The 22,242-nt window shown below is 43.3% G+C and overlaps 1 protein-coding gene across 6 annotated transcripts in view; it reads left to right on the top strand.

Annotated features, from left to right (window-relative positions):
- The window catches only part of acaca (acetyl-CoA carboxylase alpha), a 42,184-nt gene extending 22,696 nt beyond the window's left edge, over nt 1-19,488 (top strand). For 4 of the 6 annotated variants that reach the window (XM_070555738.1, XM_070555737.1, XM_070555735.1 and 1 more), the window contains 24 exons: nt 511-618; nt 700-756; nt 1,024-1,068; nt 1,834-1,875; nt 2,827-3,042; nt 3,169-3,324; nt 3,396-3,620; nt 5,025-5,180; nt 5,293-5,439; nt 5,822-6,091; nt 6,224-6,321; nt 6,414-6,534; nt 6,643-6,753; nt 9,308-9,451; nt 9,524-9,644; nt 13,884-13,980; nt 14,064-14,160; nt 15,032-15,167; nt 15,243-15,420; nt 15,495-15,607; nt 16,599-16,753; nt 17,467-17,637; nt 18,844-18,980; nt 19,066-19,488. In XM_070555738.1, the coding sequence (XP_070411839.1) occupies nt 511-618; nt 700-756; nt 1,024-1,068; nt 1,834-1,875; nt 2,827-3,042; nt 3,169-3,324; nt 3,396-3,620; nt 5,025-5,180; nt 5,293-5,439; nt 5,822-6,091; nt 6,224-6,321; nt 6,414-6,534; nt 6,643-6,753; nt 9,308-9,451; nt 9,524-9,644; nt 13,884-13,980; nt 14,064-14,160; nt 15,032-15,167; nt 15,243-15,420; nt 15,495-15,607; nt 16,599-16,753; nt 17,467-17,637; nt 18,844-18,980; nt 19,066-19,192 (3,228 nt within the window). In that variant the 3' untranslated portion in view covers nt 19,193-19,488. The remainder of the gene's footprint in view (nt 1-510; nt 619-699; nt 757-1,023; nt 1,069-1,833; nt 1,876-2,826; nt 3,043-3,168; nt 3,325-3,395; nt 3,621-5,024; nt 5,181-5,292; nt 5,440-5,821; nt 6,092-6,223; nt 6,322-6,413; nt 6,535-6,642; nt 6,754-9,307; nt 9,452-9,523; nt 9,645-13,883; nt 13,981-14,063; nt 14,161-15,031; nt 15,168-15,242; nt 15,421-15,494; nt 15,608-16,598; nt 16,754-17,466; nt 17,638-18,843; nt 18,981-19,065) is intronic. The other 2 variants (XM_070555739.1, XM_070555736.1) reach the window with 1 other exon arrangement.
- Nucleotides 19,489-22,242: the final 2,754 nt, after the last annotated feature.

Here is a 22,242-nt window from a genome sequence, read left to right as displayed (position 1 = left end):
CGCTTCGCGGCGCTTCCGCGGCCAGTGTGTCCCCGGCCTAAGTTTGACTGAACTTTTGGTATTTTAACCTTTACTTTGAGTCAAGTATCTGAATTTTGTTTTGTTTGTTATGAGGCCACCAATTAGAATCAGGCTTGTGTTGCTACATCACATGCAACTGACCAAATGAGATTTCTAGGCTCCATGTTAACAACAGTCTGTCACAACATGTGTTCCTCTTAGCTGAATTGCTAAAGTATACCACAAATAAATACAGTTTAATGGGCATAAACATATTTTAGCACCTACAGCATCTACTCATCATCTACTGTGACTACGCATGCTTTCATGGTCAGGTACAAGGGGTTGACTGAAAAAGTCAAACCATTAATGAAGTAACTGTTGATCAAGATCAATTAAAGAACTTTACAAGAATAAAAGAGTCCCTGGGAGGGAAACAAAAAGAAATCAGTGCCGTATAACATTTTTACGCAGTAACGTAGATATGATTGTCTTCACTTTATCCTTCAGAGTGTCCAGGAAGAGCCTGTCCACATTCTCAATGTGGCTATAAAAACTGACAGCGACATCGATGACGACGGATTGGCCGCCATCTTTAGAGAATTCACTCAGTCAAAGGTGTGAATCCAAGGCTTTAGTTGGTCTCAATCTTAGGGGAAGATTCAAAAAGATCTAACCGTGCTGAAACTTAACTTTCAGAAATCCCTGCTGTTTGAACACGGCATCCGGAGGCTGACTTTCCTCGTCGCACAGAAGGTGAGCGCTCAAACTAATATTTAGACTAAATTCTGATTTCATAATCTTCTTCCTTGCATGTCAGCAATTGGCATGATTCAAATGGTAACACATGTACCAAATCATGCATGTTTCTTTATAAAGTGATTAAAATTGAGTCAGCTTCTAAGTGAAACTGCATTTCTGTGGTAATTGGACTAATAATTTGCATTTAAAATGTAGTTTGTCTTCTTGTTTCTCTCCGTGTCTCTACCTGCATGCTTCGCTTTTGCTCGATTGTGATGGTAGGATTTCAGGAAGCAAATCAACTGTGAGGTGGACCAAAGGTTTCATGTAAGTACCAAGAAACGAGTCAGGTCTGGACAGTTATACCTTCCTTAACCAGGGAGGTTAAATTTGAATCTCCAGTCAGATGCAAAATTTATCTTATTTTGATTTCAAGTCTGCTGTGCCAGCTTGAATAAACAAAATTTAGTCTGAGTCAATTACATTTATTGTTTAATTTGTAAATGTTCTGCAATGATAAATGTAAATATAAGAAAACAGCTGAACCCCCAAGCTGGGTCAATTTTCAGAGAAGCCACTAATACCGGCGTTCGATTTAAAGAAATTCCCACATCTTTCGCCTCTTCAATCATTTAACTAAAGCCAATGATGACTGTTCATGGTGCAAAAATGAGAGCGTGTGTGTGTGTGTGTGTGTGTGTGTGTGTGCGTGTGTTGTTGCAGCACTCATCATGCTGGCTGTTAGTTGATAAGAGCATCTCCAATCGGTCTGGCATTATTTAGGCAAGTGGGACACCTCATCTGATAACGTCAAACAGCGCTGCCAGGCATTATTCAGAGGATCACTCGTCTCTGAGGAATGCACATATTTTATTCATCAGCCTGGCGAGTGTGCTTGTATATATAGTCTGTAAGAACAGCGGTGATAAGTTGCTGCCTTTTGTGAATTCTCTGTGATGCTTTGACAGATAAATTATAGAGTTACAAGAGTGTGCAGCGGGGGCGTGTTTTATTTTTAACTGCCAAGGAGTAATGAAAGGAAAGACTGTTTTGGAATTTATTTTTCTGTATTGACTTGTTTTTTATTTACAGAGGGAATTCCCTAAATTCTTCACATTCCGGGCCAGAGACAAGGTAGGTCCAAGTTAACGTTGGACAATAATTCAATAACAGTATATATCGATCAATAGACATGTCGTTCAATAGGGAAAAAAAATTGATCAATAAAAACTTCGATAAAAGTTTCCTTTTTCCATTACAGCCTATTGGGTAGTTTCATACTAGAGTCATTCCTTACACCCAACCAATCAGAAAGCATGCTGCGTCTACAAGCCGCCCCGTCTCAAACTTAAACAGACTTAAACAAGATGCTGCAGCAAGGACAGGTGGAAGAAGTTGTCTCAACAAAAGGTTACAGTGCATTAACAAACAACGGTGGTTTGCAACAGATAAAAAATAAGTCTGGTAATGCAACCAACTAGTTTTAGCATAAAGCAATGGCCTGAGATGGCCAGGGCTGCACTTAAAATATATTTTTGACATTTTCTATATGCAATTTTTTTTATCGACATGTTTTATTTAATTTTATTTTATTTTTTTCCTGTATCGTCCAGCCCTAGTCCCAAGTGTCCCGTGTGTGTTTTGGATAAATATTCCAATCATCTCATTCCTGAAGATGATCCCCAAATTTGCCCGACCACTCCCCCGCTCCTTACTGAGTTTTAATCTAAATCAGTCAGTAATGGTTCCTCGTGTCCACTACGCCTGATAGTTTCTTAGCAATGGCACCACTAAAACTCATTATAGTAATGAAGTCTTTAATTATGTTCCCCATTAAAGAGAAATGACACCCATTAGCAGCGTTTCTGAGATTAAGATGGTTCAGGATTTCATTTACTTAATACAGTGTGTGGCTTGCAGGCATCTTTCTGTTTTTATACCAGCTCTGAGCCGAAGCGGTTTCCCCATTAACTCTGCTTTTAGACAGAACACTGGCCTTTACCGTGAGATCAAATTGTTTCCTGATATAAACTGTGCTTACTGTGTTTTTGCTCTTTTTCATCTGTTTTTTATTTCTAAATAAAGTTTGAGGAGGACAGGATCTATCGGCATTTGGAGCCAGCATTAGCATTCCAGTTGGAGCTCAACCGCATGCGCAATTTTGCCCTGACTGCCATCCCCTGTGCCAATCACAAGATGCACCTTTACCTGGGCGCAGCCCGCGTGGAGGTGGGCACAGAGGTTACAGACTATCGCTTTTTTGTCCGAGCGATTATCCGTCACTCTGACCTGGTCACAAAGGTGAGAAAAAAGCCAGAGAAGGAACTAAAAACTGCTTTTGTGTCATTAATTAATGGTTTCACAGAGAAGTCGTTAGCCCCATTCTCAGCTCTTGCTGACAGTCATGTTGGTCTGTTTATTCAACAGGAAGCCTCTTTTGAATACCTTCACAACGAAGCAGAGCGCCTGCTGCTGGAAGCCATGGATGAACTGGAGGTGGCGTTCAACAACACAACTGTTCGGACCGACTGCAACCACATCTTCCTTAACTTTGTCCCTACAGTCATCATGGACCCATCAAAGGTCTGCAGAACCATCACACACTTTATTCTCAGTGGGCTTTAGATTTACTGACCTTTCCCTGAAAACCTCAGATTGAGGAGTCTGTACGCTCCATGGTGATGCGTTACGGAAGCCGTCTCTGGAAGCTCCGTGTCCTGCAGGCTGAACTGAAAATCAACATCCGTCTGACTCCAACGGGGAAGCAAATTCCCATCCGCCTCTTCCTCACCAATGAGTCAGGCTACTACCTTGATATCAGCCTGTACAAGGAGGTCACCGACTCCCGAACGGGACAGGTGGGGCCCAAAGACCGACAGGTGGGACACTCATACATTTTCCATCTCATCTGCTTTTTGTCTCGGGCCACAAATCCACCATGGAACCCCCTTTTACTTGCAAGTTTAGATATTTGGAATGAAAGATTTAAAAGTTTTTTTTAAAGTCTTTATCAGTTGGACTGATCCATGTGTAGGAACCTGTGTGGTTTTTGTGGCTCGAGCAGCTTTTGTTATACGTTTGTTGTTGCAGCAGATCAGGTAAGTTTTCATCTAGTCATGTGATCAACATCAGTTTATGCATCATGAAGACACTTCCTGAATAATATTTATTAGTAAGAAAATTAGTTTTTTTGTGTATTTGTTTCTTTGATTAGTGTCAAGCATGCATTTTTGTAGTCTTGTATTCAGATTTGTCTTAGAGTTAATTGAAAATCTTGAGTTAAACCGACTTAAATGAAGACACTAAAATAAGCCGAAGATGCTCTTGGGTGTTTCTCAGTGTCAAGGAACCTCGCCTTGATGTCTTGGTTCCACCCCGGTTGCCTAGGAGATATGTCATCAGGAACTGCCAAGGCGTGTTCCAATGTTCATGTGCTACCGAGGCGTGTGTTCTCCATTTAGCTGTTTATTCCGTTAGCCGTTTAGCTAGCTGAGCAAGGATACATGCGAGGTGCCTTGTTGGTCCAAAATTTCCCACAATACAGCGCGGTATTTTCAAAAGGATGGCAGATCAGGAGCCAGCTGCTACTTTGGGGCAAATTTCCACTTTAAACATAAGTCAACTAATTGTAGCTATTGGGCTGATATCTAAAATATGTTTTAGATCCAAAGCAGTTATCTATGGTTGGTTAGTTTATTAGTAGTTGCATCTTCGGTGGCTAGCAGGTAGTAACTCCCCGTACATATTAAATTTAATCAGTATATACACAATTAAAAAGTAAAGGATTTATATTGAAACTTATATATATGCAGGTCTGTTTCATTCACCTGTTTTCTTTGACCAAGGAAGGGTGGTGTCCTCGTAAGCAAGGCGCCTTACCTGCCAAGGCAAGGTTCCTTGACACTGAGAAACACCCCTGGATTTGGATCTAGATCTGGAAGATAGTTGATCCAAATCCATCCCACATGTTCTATCATGACTTTTGACCTTTGATCTTATCTAGAAATCAGGTTTGATCCTTTTAATGTGAAATCCGAGACAGTGGAGTTGGGATGTTGGCTTTGATATAAAACGTTGTTTTTTTTTGTGAATGACTCAAAGTGAACATTTTAAATGTAAACAACACAATTTCACTTTGAATCTGATTTATTATTTGCATCATAACATCTCATAATCATCACAACCCCTCATGTTCATCTTTTTTGCATCCGTTTAATTCCAAACTTGTGGAAGAGGGTCATATATCTGTAAAGAGACCAAACTAATGTTGTGTTTGTTTTTAGATCATGTTCCAAGCGTATGGAGACAAGCAAGGTCCCTTACACGGGATGCTCATCAATACGCCGTATGTCACCAAGGACCTGTTACAGTCTAAACGCTTCCAGGCCCAGTCTCTGGGCACTACCTACGTCTACGACTTTCCTGAAATGTTCAGACAGGTACCATTTCATAAAAAATATCTTCTTTGAAAATTTGATTTATCTTTGAATTAAAAAAATAAAATAAAAATTTGTTTCACATTATGTGATTTTGCTTTCTTTTCTCCCTCAGTCTCTGAAAAAGCTGTGGCACTCTAGTCAGAGCTTTGCCCACTTACCCAAAGTGCCTCTTCCCTCTGAGCTGCTCACGTTCACAGAGCTGGTTCTGGATGCCCAGGGCCAGCTGGTGCAGATGAACCGACTGCCAGGTGGAAACGAAGTGAGTGTTTTAAGAGTTATTCTCGTTCTTTTTAACATCAGATTTCTGTGTTTTCCCCAATCGTGTGGTGTTTCAGTGTGTAATTCCTATTTAGCTCTGTAGGTGTCTCTGTGTTTCTTTCTCTGTGGTTTGCAGCTTTTCTTAGATAACCCATTGTTTTAATAGAGGGTTAATGCTTCGTGTACTGTGTGAAGTTGAGATCATAAAGATTTCTAAGTTTTATTTCCACTAGAATAGGAATAAAGTTACCCTAAGGTTGTCATGGAGCTTGATTTTAGTCCCACCTTATTTATGTATAAAATGAATCACAAAATACTCTTTTTCTCTTGGACTATTTATCCTGCATTGAATGTGCTAAATCGCCTTCATTTTGTCTGTTCAGATTGGTATGGTGGCGTGGCGCATGACCCTGAGAACTCCAGAGTACCCAATGGGACGTGAGATCATAGTCATAAGTAATGACATCACACACAAAATAGGCTCATTTGGACCCCAGGAAGATGTGTTGTTCCTGCGAGCTTCAGAAATGGCACGAGAGAGCGGCATCCCCCGCATCTACATCGCAGCGAACAGCGGTGCCCGCATCGGCCTGGCTGAGGAGATCAGACACATGTTCCACGTGGCCTGGCAAGACCCAGCTGATCCCTACAAGGTCGGCCAGCAGACGCTCACGCTGCCAACGATTATGTGTCAATATTTGAAGAAGTTTTGAAACGGAATCTTGGCTTGTATCCATAACATGTTTTTTTTGTGATTAAGCTGCTGTAATGCTGTGTCTCTGCAGGGTTTTAAGTACCTCTACCTCACACCTCAAGATTACAAAAAGGTCTCGGCTCTAAATTCTGTACATTGTGAACATGTGGAGGATGAAGGAGAATCCAGGTATGTACATTTCTTTTTTGATTTGTACTTCACTTGCTGCTTGTGTCGAGGTCACATCTGGTTGTTGGTGGGATGCATTTGCTGTCGTGCAGGTACAAGATCACTGACATCATTGGGAAAGAGGAAGGTCTGGGTGTTGAGAATCTGAGAGGCTCTGGGATGATTGCTGGAGAGTCTTCACTGGCTTACGAGAAGATCATCACCATGAATCTGGTAAGGCGGAGGCTATGCGATCGCAGTTGTCCCGTGCTTCCAGACCTCTGATAGAATAAAGAGCAGCTACTTTGCACAGGTTTGAACCATGCTTCTCTTCTCTCATAGGTCACGTGTCGAGCCATCGGTATTGGAGCCTATCTGGTGAGGCTGGGCCAGAGAACCATCCAAGTGGATAATTCTCATATAATCCTCACAGGAGCCGGCGCACTCAACAAGGTGATTTCAAACAGAAATTTGTATTTCAGCGCGGTACAAAGACAATTTGCTTTCATTGTGTTAGTGGTAACAGGATGAGTAGCAAACGGGCTGTCTCCTAAATTCACACAAATAGTGAATTTGCATTTTAATGAGAAAATCTCTCACATTATTCATTAGCTGGCTGGTAAAACATGAGCTGTTATGGAAGGAAGGTCAAATAAAACGTGTTAGTTGAGCAGCTTTTTAACCATTTAAGAACATGATCAATTCTGTAGAAAAAACAGATAGGAGAGAAGGCCAAATTGTATTTGTGTGCTACGTTTATCTGAGGAGGAAAATTAGGCCACGACGATTCTGTGGCTCGTTCCAACTCGCTGATGGAGCAATTTTAAGGCTGGCTCCTTTCGCTTTGCTCTGTTCTACAAGGATTCCCTCAACGATGGCGGCCACGCCTCTGCCTGCCACTCAGAGTGGAATAATTGAAAGCGAACCATGAAGCTGTATTTGCATAGAAATGGAGTGACATGCCAGAGGCTGCAGTGCAGGACACCCATATCATTTGTTTTTAATCAAAATGAAAAGTTTTGCTGATGCAGATTGTTTTTTTTTTCTGCATACGACTGGCGTGCCTGCATGCTTCACTACTTCCTCCTGTCTTGCTTCCCACTTTCTGTCCCTGTCGGTGCATTAAGATGGCTCCATTTGAAATTCGATGACAGATCGTAACATGGCTCACCATACAAATATCCCAGTGGGTGTGTTGTCAGGACGCCATGCACTTTATCTCCAGTTGTGGGAAATAGTGGTGGTTTCTTACAAATAACCACACTAAGGGAGCATTGATTCCTGTAGGTAAATGGCTTAGTGAGTCGACTGAACTGACCACATAGGAGAAAATAAGGGATCCTCTTTTTTTTTTCTTTTTTGCTAGTCTATCATGCAGATTCCTGGTTATTAACTGAAACTTAATAGGGAGCAGCAGGCGGCCACTCAGAGATCATCATTTCATTAGCTTCTAGAAACTGCTCATTTTTTCATGGCGACTGGATAGTAACTACTGCCACAAATACCCCAGTGAGCTGTTGCTACCAGTTGGCCCCTCGTTTTCCTCCTCCCAGTCACCTCACTGCGTTCCTCCTCCAACATCTCCTCCTTCTCTCCCTGCTGTGGAATCTTAATGAAGCTGGCGATGGCCAGAGGCGCTGGGGTTTTGTGTATGTCAAGGTGACTGTAATGTTTCTTGGGGCTGCCGCTTCTCCTGACAGCTTTAGGAGAGTGCCCTAGATTTGTAGCCAGATACATAACCATTAATGGTAATAAAGAAAGTAAATGATGGCCGAAAAGGTGAGAGCCGAGGGTAGGGATTGAGCTCCACTCTTATTTTTTATGGAAGCGTGTCGGCGCCCAGCCACCTGTTCTTAGCCGCTTATGAAAATAGGGTGGGCAGGGAGTGAGGTTTTATGGGTGAGCATATGAGCGGAGGGAAGGTGGAAGAATTTAGGAGGCTTCCAACTCGCCCTCGTACAGCAGTCGGCTTCACAGCGTCCGTCTGCAAGATTCAGAAAACGCCTCAACAAGTTTGATTTAAGCCAAATGAATGAAAACGAATTAGAATTTAGAATTAGAGGGTGTGCCTGCAGAGTTGGAGAGATCCCTGAGTGCTTATGACCATGGAGGACAGCGTCGTTGTTTAGTCCTCATCTGTCTCTGATCTCTGTAGGTTCAGCTACACAGCACACCTAGTTCTCAGTTCTGGTTCTATTTCAGACTTTTCAACTGCATATTCATAAAGTGTTGCACTGAATTCTGTGTTATGCTAAATGCACTGCAGAAACTGATTTTCAAGAAAGTAACAAACCCTTGTTTTAGACATTTTATCTTATGTTTAGTCTAAGGAAAAAAATGTTCTTATCTTAAAAAATAGCAACAAGAAAAGCTCATTTGCTTGGCTAGACTTCTTAAAGATCAGGTTCACTAAGAAACCATTTTTGATGTATTATCTTTAAAAATGATTGGCCAGTCTGAGTTTAACATGCAGGCATGAAAATAGTCTCCAACATTAGCTTCTGATAGAAAGTAGATGGTGAAAGTCTAGGATGTGAAAATCCTGACAGATCTACGTCACACCGTCACTTAACGTTCATGGACGTCACGACGGGGAAGGCTGTCGTTTGTTTAGCCTCCAGGAAACAGCAGAAGACGTCTCGATTAGTAGAAGCTACCTATTGCATTAGCACCTCCACCACACAGCAGAACTCCTCCAGGGTTGTGTTATATTTGGAGATTCTTTTGCTAGTTTCAAGAATTCTAGCCAAGCAGTTTTTGCTGACCCCACAGAAAGATTTTTTTTTAACTCAAAACAAGAAATTTTGATAATGTTTAAGAATATTTACCTTATTTGAAGTTGTGATGTTTCTGTAGATAAGATTGTTTTTTCATTTTAGACTAAACACAAAGTCAAATGTTCAAAAATAAGGCTTTTTCACTTAGTTGAAAATCAGCTTTTGCTGTGTTTGCAAACACATATTTGTTCTATCTAACATAGTATTTGTTTTTGTTTTTTTCTTGCTAGGTGCTGGGCAGAGAGGTGTACACCTCAAACAATCAGCTAGGTGGAATTCAGATCATGCACAACAACGGTGTGACCCACAGTACAGTGTGTGATGATTTTGAGGGCGTTTTTACTTTGTTACAGTGGTTGTCCTACATGCCCAAGGTAACACAAACATCAATAACCACTCTCTGTTGTGTTTTAAAACCCTAAAGTAATTAAGCGTGTGTGTTTTAGTGCAACTCCAGTCCAGTACCCATCCTCGACACCAAGGATTCCGTAGATCGACCCGTAGAGTTCGTGCCCACCAAAGCTCCGTATGATCCTCGCTGGATGTTGGCCGGACGTCCCAGCCAGAGTAAGTTCCTCATCTGGGTCATCGGAGAAAGTCGGCTGTTTATTTTGATGAAATTAGGACAACATGTTGCTTTGTGTATAAACCCTGGTTCATACATATTATGTTCGAGGGCCCAAATCATGGGATGTAACAAATAATTCAGTTTTTATTAAATGAGTAGATTTAAAAACTCTTTATGGAAAAATTTTGTGAATATGCTTTGATTGCTAAACTAAAACGTGCAAAACATTTTAGCAGCTCAGAGACACGGAAGTTCTCTCACATCAGTTGGGAAAACATTTAATCAGCCTGTCAAAAAACTGAATAAAACAGTAAATGATCACAATACAAATTTCCCAAGTTGCTGCGAGACTTTGTTACTGACACACTTCCTGTTTATGATAGATTCTAATTGCTAGGAGATGTTTCCCCAATGAAGGTCTGGTTGCAGAAACGTTGTTTATATTCTCTCTGCATGTCTGAGCGTGTGGGGGCTTTGCTCTGTTAAGTCTGATTTAGTTATCCTTCTACACTCGTCCTGGGAAATGAATCAGCACAGTTTGTGGGGCTTTAAACGGTAAAATGTAGGAGTAATTAATTTAACAAATAATTACAAATGTTCCTTTTTCTAGATTGCAGAGATAATGTTGGATGTTAATGGCTAAAATCTCATAAAATTGCTGCCTTGCTTGATTTCTGACTTTGATTTAAGGTTTTGGTCATTTTAGAAATCTTTATATTTTAGGTTTTTGTCACACACATTATATATATATATATATATATATATATATATATATATATATATATATATATATATATATATATATATATATATATACATACATGCAGGCCCTTCTCAAAAAATTAGCATATTATGATAAAGTTAATTATTATAGCATATATAAAGAGTATATGAATTATCAGAGTCCCCAGACTCTGCTTCCTCACTGGAAGACGTGTCGGTGGGATTGAGGAGGTCTTTGAAGTATTCTGCCCACCGATCCACAACGTCCTGAGTAGAGGCCAGCAGCACACCGTCCCCACTATAGATTGTGTTGGTAGCGCACTGCTCCCCCCCGAGGCACCGGATGGTGGACCAGAATCTCCTCGAAGCCGTACGGAAGTCTTGCTCCATGGTCTCACCGAACTCCTCCCATGCCCAGGTTTTTGCCTTGGCGACCACCCGAGACGCGTTCTGCTTGGACTGCCAGTACCCGTCAGCTGCCTGTGGAGTCCCACAGTCCAAAAAGACCTGATAGGACTCTTTCTTCAGCTTGACAGCATCCCTACCTGCCGGTGTCCACCAGTGGGTTCGGGGGTTGCAACCACGACGGGCACCGACGATCCTACGACATCAGCTCCGGTCGGCCGCCTCAACAATGGAGGCACAGAACAGAGTCCATTCAGACTCAATGTCCCCCGCCTCCCCTGAACAGTTTGGAAGTTCTGTCGGATTGAAGTTCCTTCTGATAGGAGACTCTGCCAGACGTTCCCAGCAGACCCTCGCGATTCGTTTGGGCCTGCCTGGTCTGACCGGCATCCTTCCCCACCACCTGAGCCAACTCACCACCAGGTAGTGGTCAGTTGACAGCTCCTCCCCTCTCTTCACCCGGGTGTCCAAGACATGCGGCCGCAGGTCAGACGAAACAACAACAATGTCGTTCATCGAGCTGCGGCCTAAGGTATCCTGGTGCCAAGAGCACATATGGACACCTTTATGTCTGAACATGGTGTTCATTATGGGCAATCCATGACTGGCACAGAAGTCCAATAACAAAACACCACTCGAATTCAGATCAGGGGGGCGTTCCTCCCAACCATACCTCTCCAGGTCTCACTGCCGTTGCCCACGTGAGCGTTAAAGTCCCCCAGCAGAACGAGGGAGTCACCGGAAGGAGCGCTTTCCAGCCTCCAAGGTCTCCATAAAGGGTGGGTAGTCTGAACTGTAGTTTGGTGCATAAGCACAGACCACAGTCGGAACCCGTCCCCCCACACGTAGGCAGAGGGAGGCTACCCTCTCATTCACTGGGGTAAACCCCAACGTACAGGCACCAAGATGGGGGGCAACTAGTATGCCCACCCCTGCTTGGCGCCTCTCAGTGGGAGCAACTCCAGAGTGGTAGAAAATCCAACCCCTCTCAGGGAAACTGGTTCCAGAGCCAGAGCCATGCGTTGAGGTGAGTCCGACTATATCTAGTCGGAACCTCTCAACCTCACACACCAACTCAGGCTCCTTCCCCATCAGAGAGGTGACATTCCGTGTGCCAAGAGCCAGCTTCTGTAGCCGAGGATCAGACCGCCAAGGTCCCCGCCCTCGACTACCACCCATCACACACTGCACCCCACCCCTTTGGCCCCTCCCACGAGTGGTGAGCCCATGGGAAGGGGAACCCACGTTTCCTCTTCGGGCTGTGCCCAGTCGGACTCCATGGGTGAAAGCCCGCCCACCAGGCGCTCGCCATCGTGCCCCACCTCCAGGCCTGGCTCCAGAGGGGGGCCCCCAGTGACCCACGTCCGGGCGAGGGAACACGGTTTCCATTTATATAATTCATCATAAGAGGTCTTTGGTCACTATACATTTATATATATATATATATATATATATATATATATATATATATATATATATATATATATATATATATATATACACACCAATGTGGACCAAACACACCTCTGACTTTTTTATACGTGACTTGCAAAATTAGAATATTGACAAAAAGTTAAGTATAACTGACTTTCTCATTTTTACCCAGACTGCTGAATGTATAAACTCTTAGTTTTCCTTTTTGTGGGCTAGTTTTAACACACTAGTTTAACAAAAGCAAAACCTTCAGAAACAGCAGAAATAAAACCTATTTCTCTGCTTGATCGTCTATATAAGGGTCTATTAATGAAAAGGTCAAATGAAACGTAAATTACAAGCTCTGGTTTTGGTTTCTCTGAGGAGAAAATGCCACCTGCTGATCAGACAGTATTTCTACTGAATCTTGGAAAAACAAAATTTCAGGTCCATGAATGCATCATTACCAAGTAGCAACAATTATTTTTCCAGTGTGTGTGAATTCACCATTGTTACGCCGTCTTACACCTTATATTGTCCACATGGAGGTTTTAAATTCAGGAGTCATATAGTCTGTCAGGCAAAATTTAAAAAGTGTTCTAACAAATGCCGTTTCTGAGATAAATTGGTATCGGCTGAGTTTTGCGTTAGTGAGCCTGAGTTGTACAAGAGTCAGAAAGTTAGTATTGTCCCTCAGAATCCTAATCGGTGCCTATGTTTTTTGAAGGGACAAGGTTTATTTATACAGTGAATGTGATTTCTCTTCATTTCATCCATTTTTACATGGAGCTGATTTAGAAAATGATGAAGACAGTCATTTTCTGTAGGGCGAGTTCTTGTTTTTACTTGTGCAATAGTTTAATACATCTCATGTAAGATAAGTTACAAGTCAGTGAGTTTATTAATGATATCGTCCCTCTGCTCGATGAAGATAATGTAGAAACTTCTAATTTTTCTCTCCTAATTATCGTTTGCTTCCTCAGCAGTTGTTAAAAGTCACTTCCCAAGTGTGTGTGTGTGTGTGTGTGTGTGTGTGTGTGTGTGTGTGTGTGTGTGTGTGTGTGTGTGTGTGTGTGTGTGTGTGTGTGTGTGTGTGCGCGTGTGTGCGTGTATGTGTGTGTGTGTTTGGAAATAGCAGATTTATCATTTCAACTTGATCTACCACAAGTTAATAGTTGAGCTAATTCATTAAATCTTGCCAAGATGCCAACATTTAGGTTTTAGCAGGATGCTGTTACAGGTGAGGTCAGCACCAAAAGTTGGTCCGGTATGTTCGACACGGTGGGCCAGGACCGCACAGGTTCCACGTCGGTGTAATTGCAGCTTAGGCGGGCAGAGAGATCCGAGTTCTGCGTGGGAAGTCAGTGAACATCTCTGCTGGAGATGGTGGGGGGGGGGGGGGGGGGGGGCGCTTAATTGAACGGTAACCTCAAAGACTAGGGGGTGTTTCTCAGGGTGTGCAAGCAGAAAGAGAGCTGAGCAAGGCCGCCTATACAATCATCCATCATGTTGCTGCCAAGATTACAGATCTAGGAGGGGGAGAAAAAAATAAGGCGATACTAAACGTAAAGGAAAGTCAGGAATTTTAGGAATAGCACAGAAAGAGAGATGATTATTTTAAAAGTGGGTTTAGTTTAGGCTTTAGGACTAAAATCTTCCTGCACTGGCTTATTGTTCTATCCTCTCTGGTTGTGAAGCTCCGAAGGGTTCCTGGCAGAGTGGCTTCTTTGATCTGGGCTCGTTTATGGAGATCATGCAGCCTTGGGCTCAGAGTGTGGTGGTTGGCCGAGCCAGGTACGCTCCAAATAAAGCAGAAAACATAAAACATCCAAGTGTCTTTAGGAAGAATTCCCTGATGACTTTCTCTTTCTTTACAGACTTGGTGGGATTCCTACTGGTGTTGTTGCTGTGGAGACCAGGTCAGTGGAGCTGTCGATCCCAGCTGACCCAGCTAATTTAGACTCTGAGGCAAAGGTAAGGGCTGCTCGGCATGACGGTATGAGGCTGTTTCCACTAGCGGAAGCTCTAGGTAACTTTATCGGACCTTTGCGGCATGTGTTTGTCTCCATTTCACCAGGACATCCCAAAAGCAACATTTTTGATCCATTCCAAATCGGCGTCCGCTGCCTCCGCCCACTGCTTCAAAATTTCCTCGCAGTATTTCCCATCTTTCCTTCTTGAGAACGATTGGGGCGGAGTCACATAACTACACAGTCACGTGACTCCGCCCCATCCAGTTTTTAACACAGCTTCTTAAAAGATCTTAAAAATCGGCAACCTGCACGCACATTTTCATTTTTATCGCAAAACTAACATGCTGACGTGATCAAAGATCGGTAATGGACATGCAGTTTGGCATTGTTAAATTTCCCGTACCTCGCCCACCTCTACAACAGTACCTGAACTAGGGTATGATAGCCCGATAGTCTCTGGGCGAGACTTGTGGTTCACTCATGCTGGTTGGTTGTCATTCTCAAGAAAACAACATCACCAGAAAGCCCCAAATAATGTTTTGTGATCTCAGAGTGTCATAAAAACTGGCACTTCTTCTGGTCATTGAATGCCACATTTTACATCAGCCAGTTGTTCTCCCGGTGCTGTAAAGGGCGATGTAATGTGACAGAATAAAACTTTTAATGTTATTAACACTTGACGCTTTTTGGTGCCATCGCCCTCTGCAGAAGCAGTGGTGATGTGCTGGTGTTTTAGGACCAAACCAGGGTATCTCCCGATCACTTTCCCCCCCGTCTCAGAAATTTCCCAGAACTCCAGTAGTGGAAACGTGGCTAATTACTAAGGTACTACTGGACAGGAAGGCGTTAATGCTGTGTTGGACATTATTTAGATCATCCAGCAGGCAGGACAGGTGTGGTTCCCAGATTCTGCTTTTAAAACAGCCCAGGCCATTAAGGACCTGAACCGGGAGGGCTTACCGCTCATAGTCTTCGCCAACTGGAGAGGCTTTTCTGGAGGAATGAAAGGTATCTTTCCGTCCTTCATAATAAATTCATCAGATGAAAGCTGCGGTTGATTTAATCTGAATCGATTCTGTTCAGACATGTACGACCAGGTGTTGAAGTTTGGGGCCTACATCGTGGACGGGCTGAGGGAGTACAAGCAGCCCGTTCTGGTTTATATCCCCCCTCAGGCTGAGCTGAGGGGAGGCTCCTGGGTGGTCATAGATCCCACCATCAACCCCCGTCACATGGAGATGTACGCCGACAAGGACAGCCGGTGAGTTCAGCTGGAAAAGATCATGTTTAAAATCGCACCTTCCTTCAGCTCATATGAATACGTCATGCCTGCAGGGGAGGGGTGTTGGAGCCTGAAGGAACAGTGGAGATCAAGTTTAGGAAGAAGGATTTGGTGAAGACTATGAGAAGAATAGATCCCATCTACACAGCTTTAGCTGAAAGACTTGGTGAGTCCTGGCCTCTTTGGCTCCAGTTACGTCTTTTTGCTTTTAGGTGTCTTTTCGTCCCTGGTGGCCTTGTGGCGATTTAACTGGGGAAGCTGTACACCAGGTGGGGGCCATGTGAGCCTTCCCTGTCTGCTCTTATTTGGTGTTGATTGTGTCATCTTCACTGCACCCCCTCGGGAGGCGTGTCAATCACAGCCCCCTCTCAGATCAATCACCACCTCTGCTGTGCTCAGTATCGATTGTGGTTAGCTCCAATTCTACATTACGTTTGGCGCTTTGGGCAACACCGGTGGAACCGAGGCTCTTACTGCGAAGGGATGGAGAGCTTTCAGATTGGAATTGACAAAAATCAGCAAGGGGTTTGGAGGATCTCCTGAACAAAATGCTGCCAGACAGATTAGATTCTTTGCTTTTTTTTTCTCTCTCTCTCCAAACTTGTGTTAATGGGATAAGGGTGACGAGGAATGGAATGCTGTGTGAGGATGTGATTTTAAAGGTACACTATGCAAATTTAGCGTATGATTAAATCATTTTCTTGAGCCAGTATGTGCTGAAATTACCCTTTAACGGGTTAAAGAAATGTAATCAAGACCCCTACCGCCCTCTGGGGCCAGAATACCACATTTGCAACTTCAGAGTGGTGGGCCGCGACCTGTTAAACTTGGAAACATTTAGCTTGCATACCTAGCACTGCAGTCTGCTTCCAACATGTTTCCTGCATGGTTTAGATCGTGATTTGTTTAATTTAATGATGAATCATTCCTGTAGAAACTAATGAAGCCTGGGGAGACATTTCAGCTGTTGGATTAAGGCGTTAAAAAGATGAACGCACAGCGAGGAAATAAGTTTCACTTTTGCTTTGACCACAGATAATTAATAACGGACACTCGGGGGTGCTAAAAGCATGCAAAACTGCTCCGTGTCCCTTTAAACTGCCCCTTTTGTCCCTTTATCAGCACTGAATGAGATTGTTTTATTTAAATTTCTACAGGAACTCCAGAGCTGAGCCCCGCTGATCGAAAGGAGCTGGAGACGAAGCTTAAAGACCGCGAGGAGTTCCTGTTGCCCATTTACCACCAGGTGGCTGTGCAGTTTGCAGACCTCCATGACACCCCTGGTCGCATGCAGGAGAAGGGTGTTATCACGGTAAGAATGGGACTTTTTATTTTGCACATGGTTAGTAGAAATGTGCAGGAAGTGAATAACCTGAAAAGCCCAAAGGGGAGCATCAGTCTCACCGCTGCTGCACCTGTCTGGTGAATAATGTTTGGTGTGACCAGGCTGCGAGACTCGTCCTCATAATTATCTCCTGATGACCCTGGTCAATCACCTTAGCAACTACAGCGCAGCCTGGGGCTGGCCCCGGCTCATTCTACTTCTCCACCTCCATCTTTCACACTCAAACACACACACACACACACGCTCGCACGTACACTTTGCTCACATGACCAGAAGGGTGTTTCATGGTTGGATGCTAGTCAGTGTTTTATTACACATTCTCAGAGGAAGATTATTATTTGTTCTCGGCTCCGTGTTTACTTCAGTTTGCCTCCAGAAATCTCTGATCGTTGTTTCTAAAAGAACATCCTCCGGTCTTTGTTTCAGGGTGATTACTTCACTTTTATTACTTTTTCACACATTAATCATCTCAAGTTTTACACTTTTCATCAAACATTTATAAAACTAAATATAAAATCAGCATCCATCAAGCATAAGGGTAAATTACCCCTTTAGGCTGATTCTTTCTTATTTTTAGTTGCATAACAGATTAGCACATGCAGCAACTCTCCTTATTTGACCTTGAATTCGCAGTCTGGCGTGTGTTAATGTGCCAACCGGTTGTCCTTTTCTTCTCTCAGGATATCCTAGAGTGGCAGACATCCCGTCAGTTCTTCTACTGGCGTCTGCGGCGTTTGCTGCTGGAGGACACGGTGCAGAGGAAGATCCAAGCAGCCAACAGCGAGCTGACAGACGGGCAGATCCAGGCTATGCTGCGCCGCTGGTTTGTGGAAGCCGAGGGAACCGTTAAGGTAACGACAGAAGCACCCGCTAAAGTTCTGTCCCCGAGTCTCACAGTGACTCAGAATCAAAATGATGTTATTCCAAATGTTTCTGGCTTAGAAAATCACGAAATGCTCGTGATCGTAGATGAGGGTTGGAGCGTAGATCGGCCGGTAAATCGAGAGCTACACCTTCCGGCTCAGCTCTCTGTTCACCACGACGGACCGGTACAACTCCTGCCAAAAAATCCCCTCAAAAATATTTTTTATATGTTTTTATTCCAAATCAAAGCCCAGATTATAAAATAATTAATGATTATTATTTTGTAAGGGCCCTGACGCTGTAACAACGTATACCTAAGTATCCACATAACTCAGTGGTTATTAACAGTGTTTTATTATTATTAGGAGTGTTGGTGACAGATGTTTTATTTCTTCTGCTGCCCAGCATCAGTAAGCTTCCTGTAGCAGCTCAGGAGCCAGCGTTCCACCTGCTGTAGGTAGAAAGATGAGAGACTCGTAGAAACAGGTGAATCACATCCAGGTCAGCAGCGACACAAATAGCCTGCAGGTTGGAAAACACCTGATAAAACGGGCCAGCACCGGCTGGTTAGCTCCAAATAAACATTCTTAATAGAACACTGGATAAGAACAAACATCCCTGTGACGCGGCTCCTTCCTGACCCGGTCTGGGCTTCAGACGACCAGCTGCTTGGGCGACAGGAGCCAGCTCACGGTTTGAGATCTCTCAAGAAAAGGCCTTGTTAGCTCGTACATTACCCCAATCAGGCCTGGCTGTCTTAAGCCACAATTAATCACAGTCCTGGCACAGACCGATAGCGGAGCAACACACTGTTTCTTAATTAAAAGCAAACAGATTAAAAATGATTAATAAGGGCATTAAATGTTCATGTGAACCTCAAGCAGGACTGTTCAGTAGAAGTAAGAGCCTATTAAACCCCCTCGCTCCAAAATCTCTGTTAAGCCCTCCAGCCCGGCTTTGTTTGGGATCAGAAATGCCAGAACTCATGAATACTGATTGTCCTAACAGGCCCAGTCAACAGCACTTCAAACCTTTACATTTTGTTCTTTTATATTTGTTGATTAAAGTTGTTTTGTCATGAGATCTTCATGAGACTTCATCCTCGCATCTTTTACTAAAGTTTTTTCCTCCTTTTGTTCATGAATCCTTTGAGTCTTGCTTGTTTGGGTCTTTAACACCTGTGATTCCTTCAGGCGTATCTGTGGGACAACAACGAAGAGGTGGTTGGATGGCTGGAGAGGCAACTAGCTGAAGAAGAAGGCGCCCGGTCCGTCATCGACGAGAACATCAAGTACATCCGACGTGATCATCTCCTCAAGCAGATTCGCAGGTGATCCTCTAGAATCTGTTAAACACGGCGACGTTTAGCTCGTTTTAAACGGAAAAACAAACTACTTTTGTTTTCTTCCTTCCAGCCTTGTTCAAGCTAATCCGGAGGTTGCCATGGATTCTATCGTGCACATGACTCAGCACATCTCACCCACACAGAGAGCTGAGGTGGTGCGGATCCTGTCCACCATGGAGACGTCGGCCTCCTCCTAGATACCGTCGACCTGAGGCACAGCTCAGAACTAGAGGCTCAGCAAGCGCTGATCCTTACTGAACCCCGGACTGGGAGGGGGAGGAGCCAACACGACGGCCCCTATAGCGGCCGGACTACTGACGAATCGTTGGTGATGATTCTCACTCAGCGAGACTTTGGATGATTGGCAATTTGTGAATTTGATTTCAAGTGCAATTTTCAAAAACACGGAACTATCCTGTTACTAATATTTAACAATATGCTTATAGTGTACAAAGTTGTTCACGCCTCTATAATAATTATTAGCCTCCATGTTTTTGATGTGGAGTGTGTTTTCTAAAAGAGAAAAGGCTTTAGTCCTGATCAAATGCACCTTGGTTTGTGACATATGCTTGTTAAGATTTACAAGTGTTTTGATGACCAGCTCAAACAATGACAACACATCACCTGGGGAGTTAGCCAAAATGTAGGGGGGGGGAGTTCGCTCTAATAAATGAGAAGCACTTAGTTACTGAACAAAGACCGGGAACACTAAAGCAGATTTTGGCCAGGGAAGCCCAGCAGGGAGCAGGGGCGAGGTCCCTTTTAGACCCCGACTGTTTCACAGTTACCCTGCAGTGAGCAGTGGGCAGCCCGCCTCACAACAAAACCACAGCTGTCCCTTCTGTTCTCACCCACACACGCTGCTTAACAGGCACTTTAGGGCTTACTGTTCCCCCACGCTGCACCCAAAATCAAACCTGCACCGTGCTTTCACCGCCGCAGCTCACACAGACGTAGAAAACACACGCATGCACAGATGATTGCACACAATGAGTGAAAGAATCACTAATGGTTCCATCAACACACCACTAGGCTAGATCCGTGTTGGGCAGATGTTGCATTGCTCCTTCAATCAGCTTAATGGTTTTATTTTTATTTTTAGCCAAAGACGTAAATTAACTGTAGGTAGGATGTCTGCTTTGGAGTAAAACAGCTGCAGAGCATGTCGGATGTGAGTTGAAGTTAGTGTTATAAATTCCTGAAATCAGAGTCCTGGATTATTGGAGCAAACACATTCATTTAAAAATAGTTGATTTTTGTTGGTTTTTTAAGATCATTGCATTTTGCTAGTTGTGGGCCTTCCTTGTGTCCTTATTCATGTGCAGACTAGTTGCTTTATAAGTAACTGGTTGTTTTCTTGTGAAAACCAAGAGAAATTTACAGCAGCTCTAATAAACTTAGTTCAACGTGTGTTTTTGCGAAAACTTTCAAATCAGTGTTCCACTGGAGACAAAATAAAGTTTCCAAGAATTTCCACTAATTTAATTAGATTTTTTTTTTTTTAACTTGTGTGGATGATTCATGAGAGAGATGATCACATCGCAGGAAGCCTCATTAATTTCTTCAGTCGGAACAAAGTCCATCACTCGGGAGCGGCGTCTTCTGATTACTTGAAAATGATAGTCTTTCCGTTCTTCAATCCACAGATTATTAAAGCATCAGTTTCTGTCGGGGTTCTAAACTTCAACAGTATTAAGGAGGATGAAGCAGATCAAACAAATATTGAGGGATCTAGCCCATCCTGCTTTTCTCCCCTGTCTGATTATTTTGTATCAACCCCTTGGCTCTGTCAACTCTATTACCATCCAAGCAACAAATATGTAAGACAAATTGAGTTGCATGCACCCAATACCCACCACAATTATACAAGGCCCAATAAGAAAATGAGTCATTTGGAAGTATAATTGGAAATGTGCCTTGCTTGGTCTCTCAGGTCTCCCAGAGGGTTTTTGCTCATTTGTGGTGGCATGCAAGGCTGGCTAATTCTGCTTTTAATCACCGACAAACTGCAGAATCAGGTTAGTCTTCAGCTGAAGTACAGGGGAGAGCTTAAGGAAGCTACCCAATGTTCTCGATGTGGACCCAGCCTGTGGATTTGAGGGAGGAAGAAGGTCACATCGTGATCGCCTTCAACAAATAAAAGAGAAGCCCCGGTGACTTTTCAGGCAGGAACACACGAGGATGTGGAGAAAAATCTTTCTAAAGACGAGACGGAGATGGAGGCATTAATACGGCGCAGAGACGAGACACAATCACGCATCTGAGGCACCCATAATTCCACACTCACGCGTCTCAATGACTTGACAGCACTTGAGAGACAAAGCCTGTGACCCAGTTGCAGGATTCCAATTAGCGGGGTGTATGCAACAGTTGATATGAAAAGAGAACAGGGTCTTTACAGAGCCCTAGGGCTGTCTGATTACCGCCTGAAAACACGAGTCTTGCCTGCGACAAAGAGTGGAGTGACACAGAGGGAGCGCCAGACCTCAGCTGCTCTGCCTTTCCACGCTGAGGGTTTTTTCAAGAGCTCATCTCATCTCTGCCTTGCATGCCAGCCTTTTCTTATTTTTACATTGCAGCCAGTCCTAAAGAGCAGCAAGAGCCTGGCTACGCCGAGATCATTTCCAGATCAAAGCGTCGAATAGGGAAGTAGATTTTACTGCAAATCGGAGGTGAATGGATGACCTCTGGGGTCAAAAGCCTGATCATGTACCAAGTGGACATGGACATATTATTTCTATAAATCTTGTTACATATCAGCTCATACACTCAAATTCTGACCACACCATGATTGTTTCAAAGGAAATACCCCAAATTATGCATTAATTGACATCACGTGTTTTCTTAATATCCTTAATTTAGTTTATTTCTCAGTTGCATTGAACTTTTTTTCTTTTCATCTAACTCTGTTCATTCATCAGTTAATCTAAATCTAATTTAAAAGAGTATAATTGATTTGACCAATGGAGAAAATTTTGATGCTCGCTTTACCTTAAATGTTTTTGAGCCACATGAATCTTTTCATTTACTAATAAAATTAATTAAAAATGTTAATAAAATCACAAAAATGTGTAAAAATATTGTTCTTATAGAGTGTTTTGTGTAGAATTTAGAGGGGTAAAATGAATTCTAGAGTCTTTAAACCCCCCAAGGTGCTTTTGATCATTGCACCCATCCACATCATGGTAGTGATGAGCTACAGTGTAGCCACAGGTGCCCTGGGGCGCACTGAGTGAGGCAAGTCTGT

This window comes from Nothobranchius furzeri, chromosome 10 (genome assembly GCF_043380555.1).
Source record: "Nothobranchius furzeri strain GRZ-AD chromosome 10, NfurGRZ-RIMD1, whole genome shotgun sequence".
NCBI lineage: Eukaryota > Metazoa > Chordata > Actinopteri > Cyprinodontiformes > Nothobranchiidae > Nothobranchius > Nothobranchius furzeri.
This window is presented reverse-complemented; position numbering and strand designations above follow the sequence as displayed.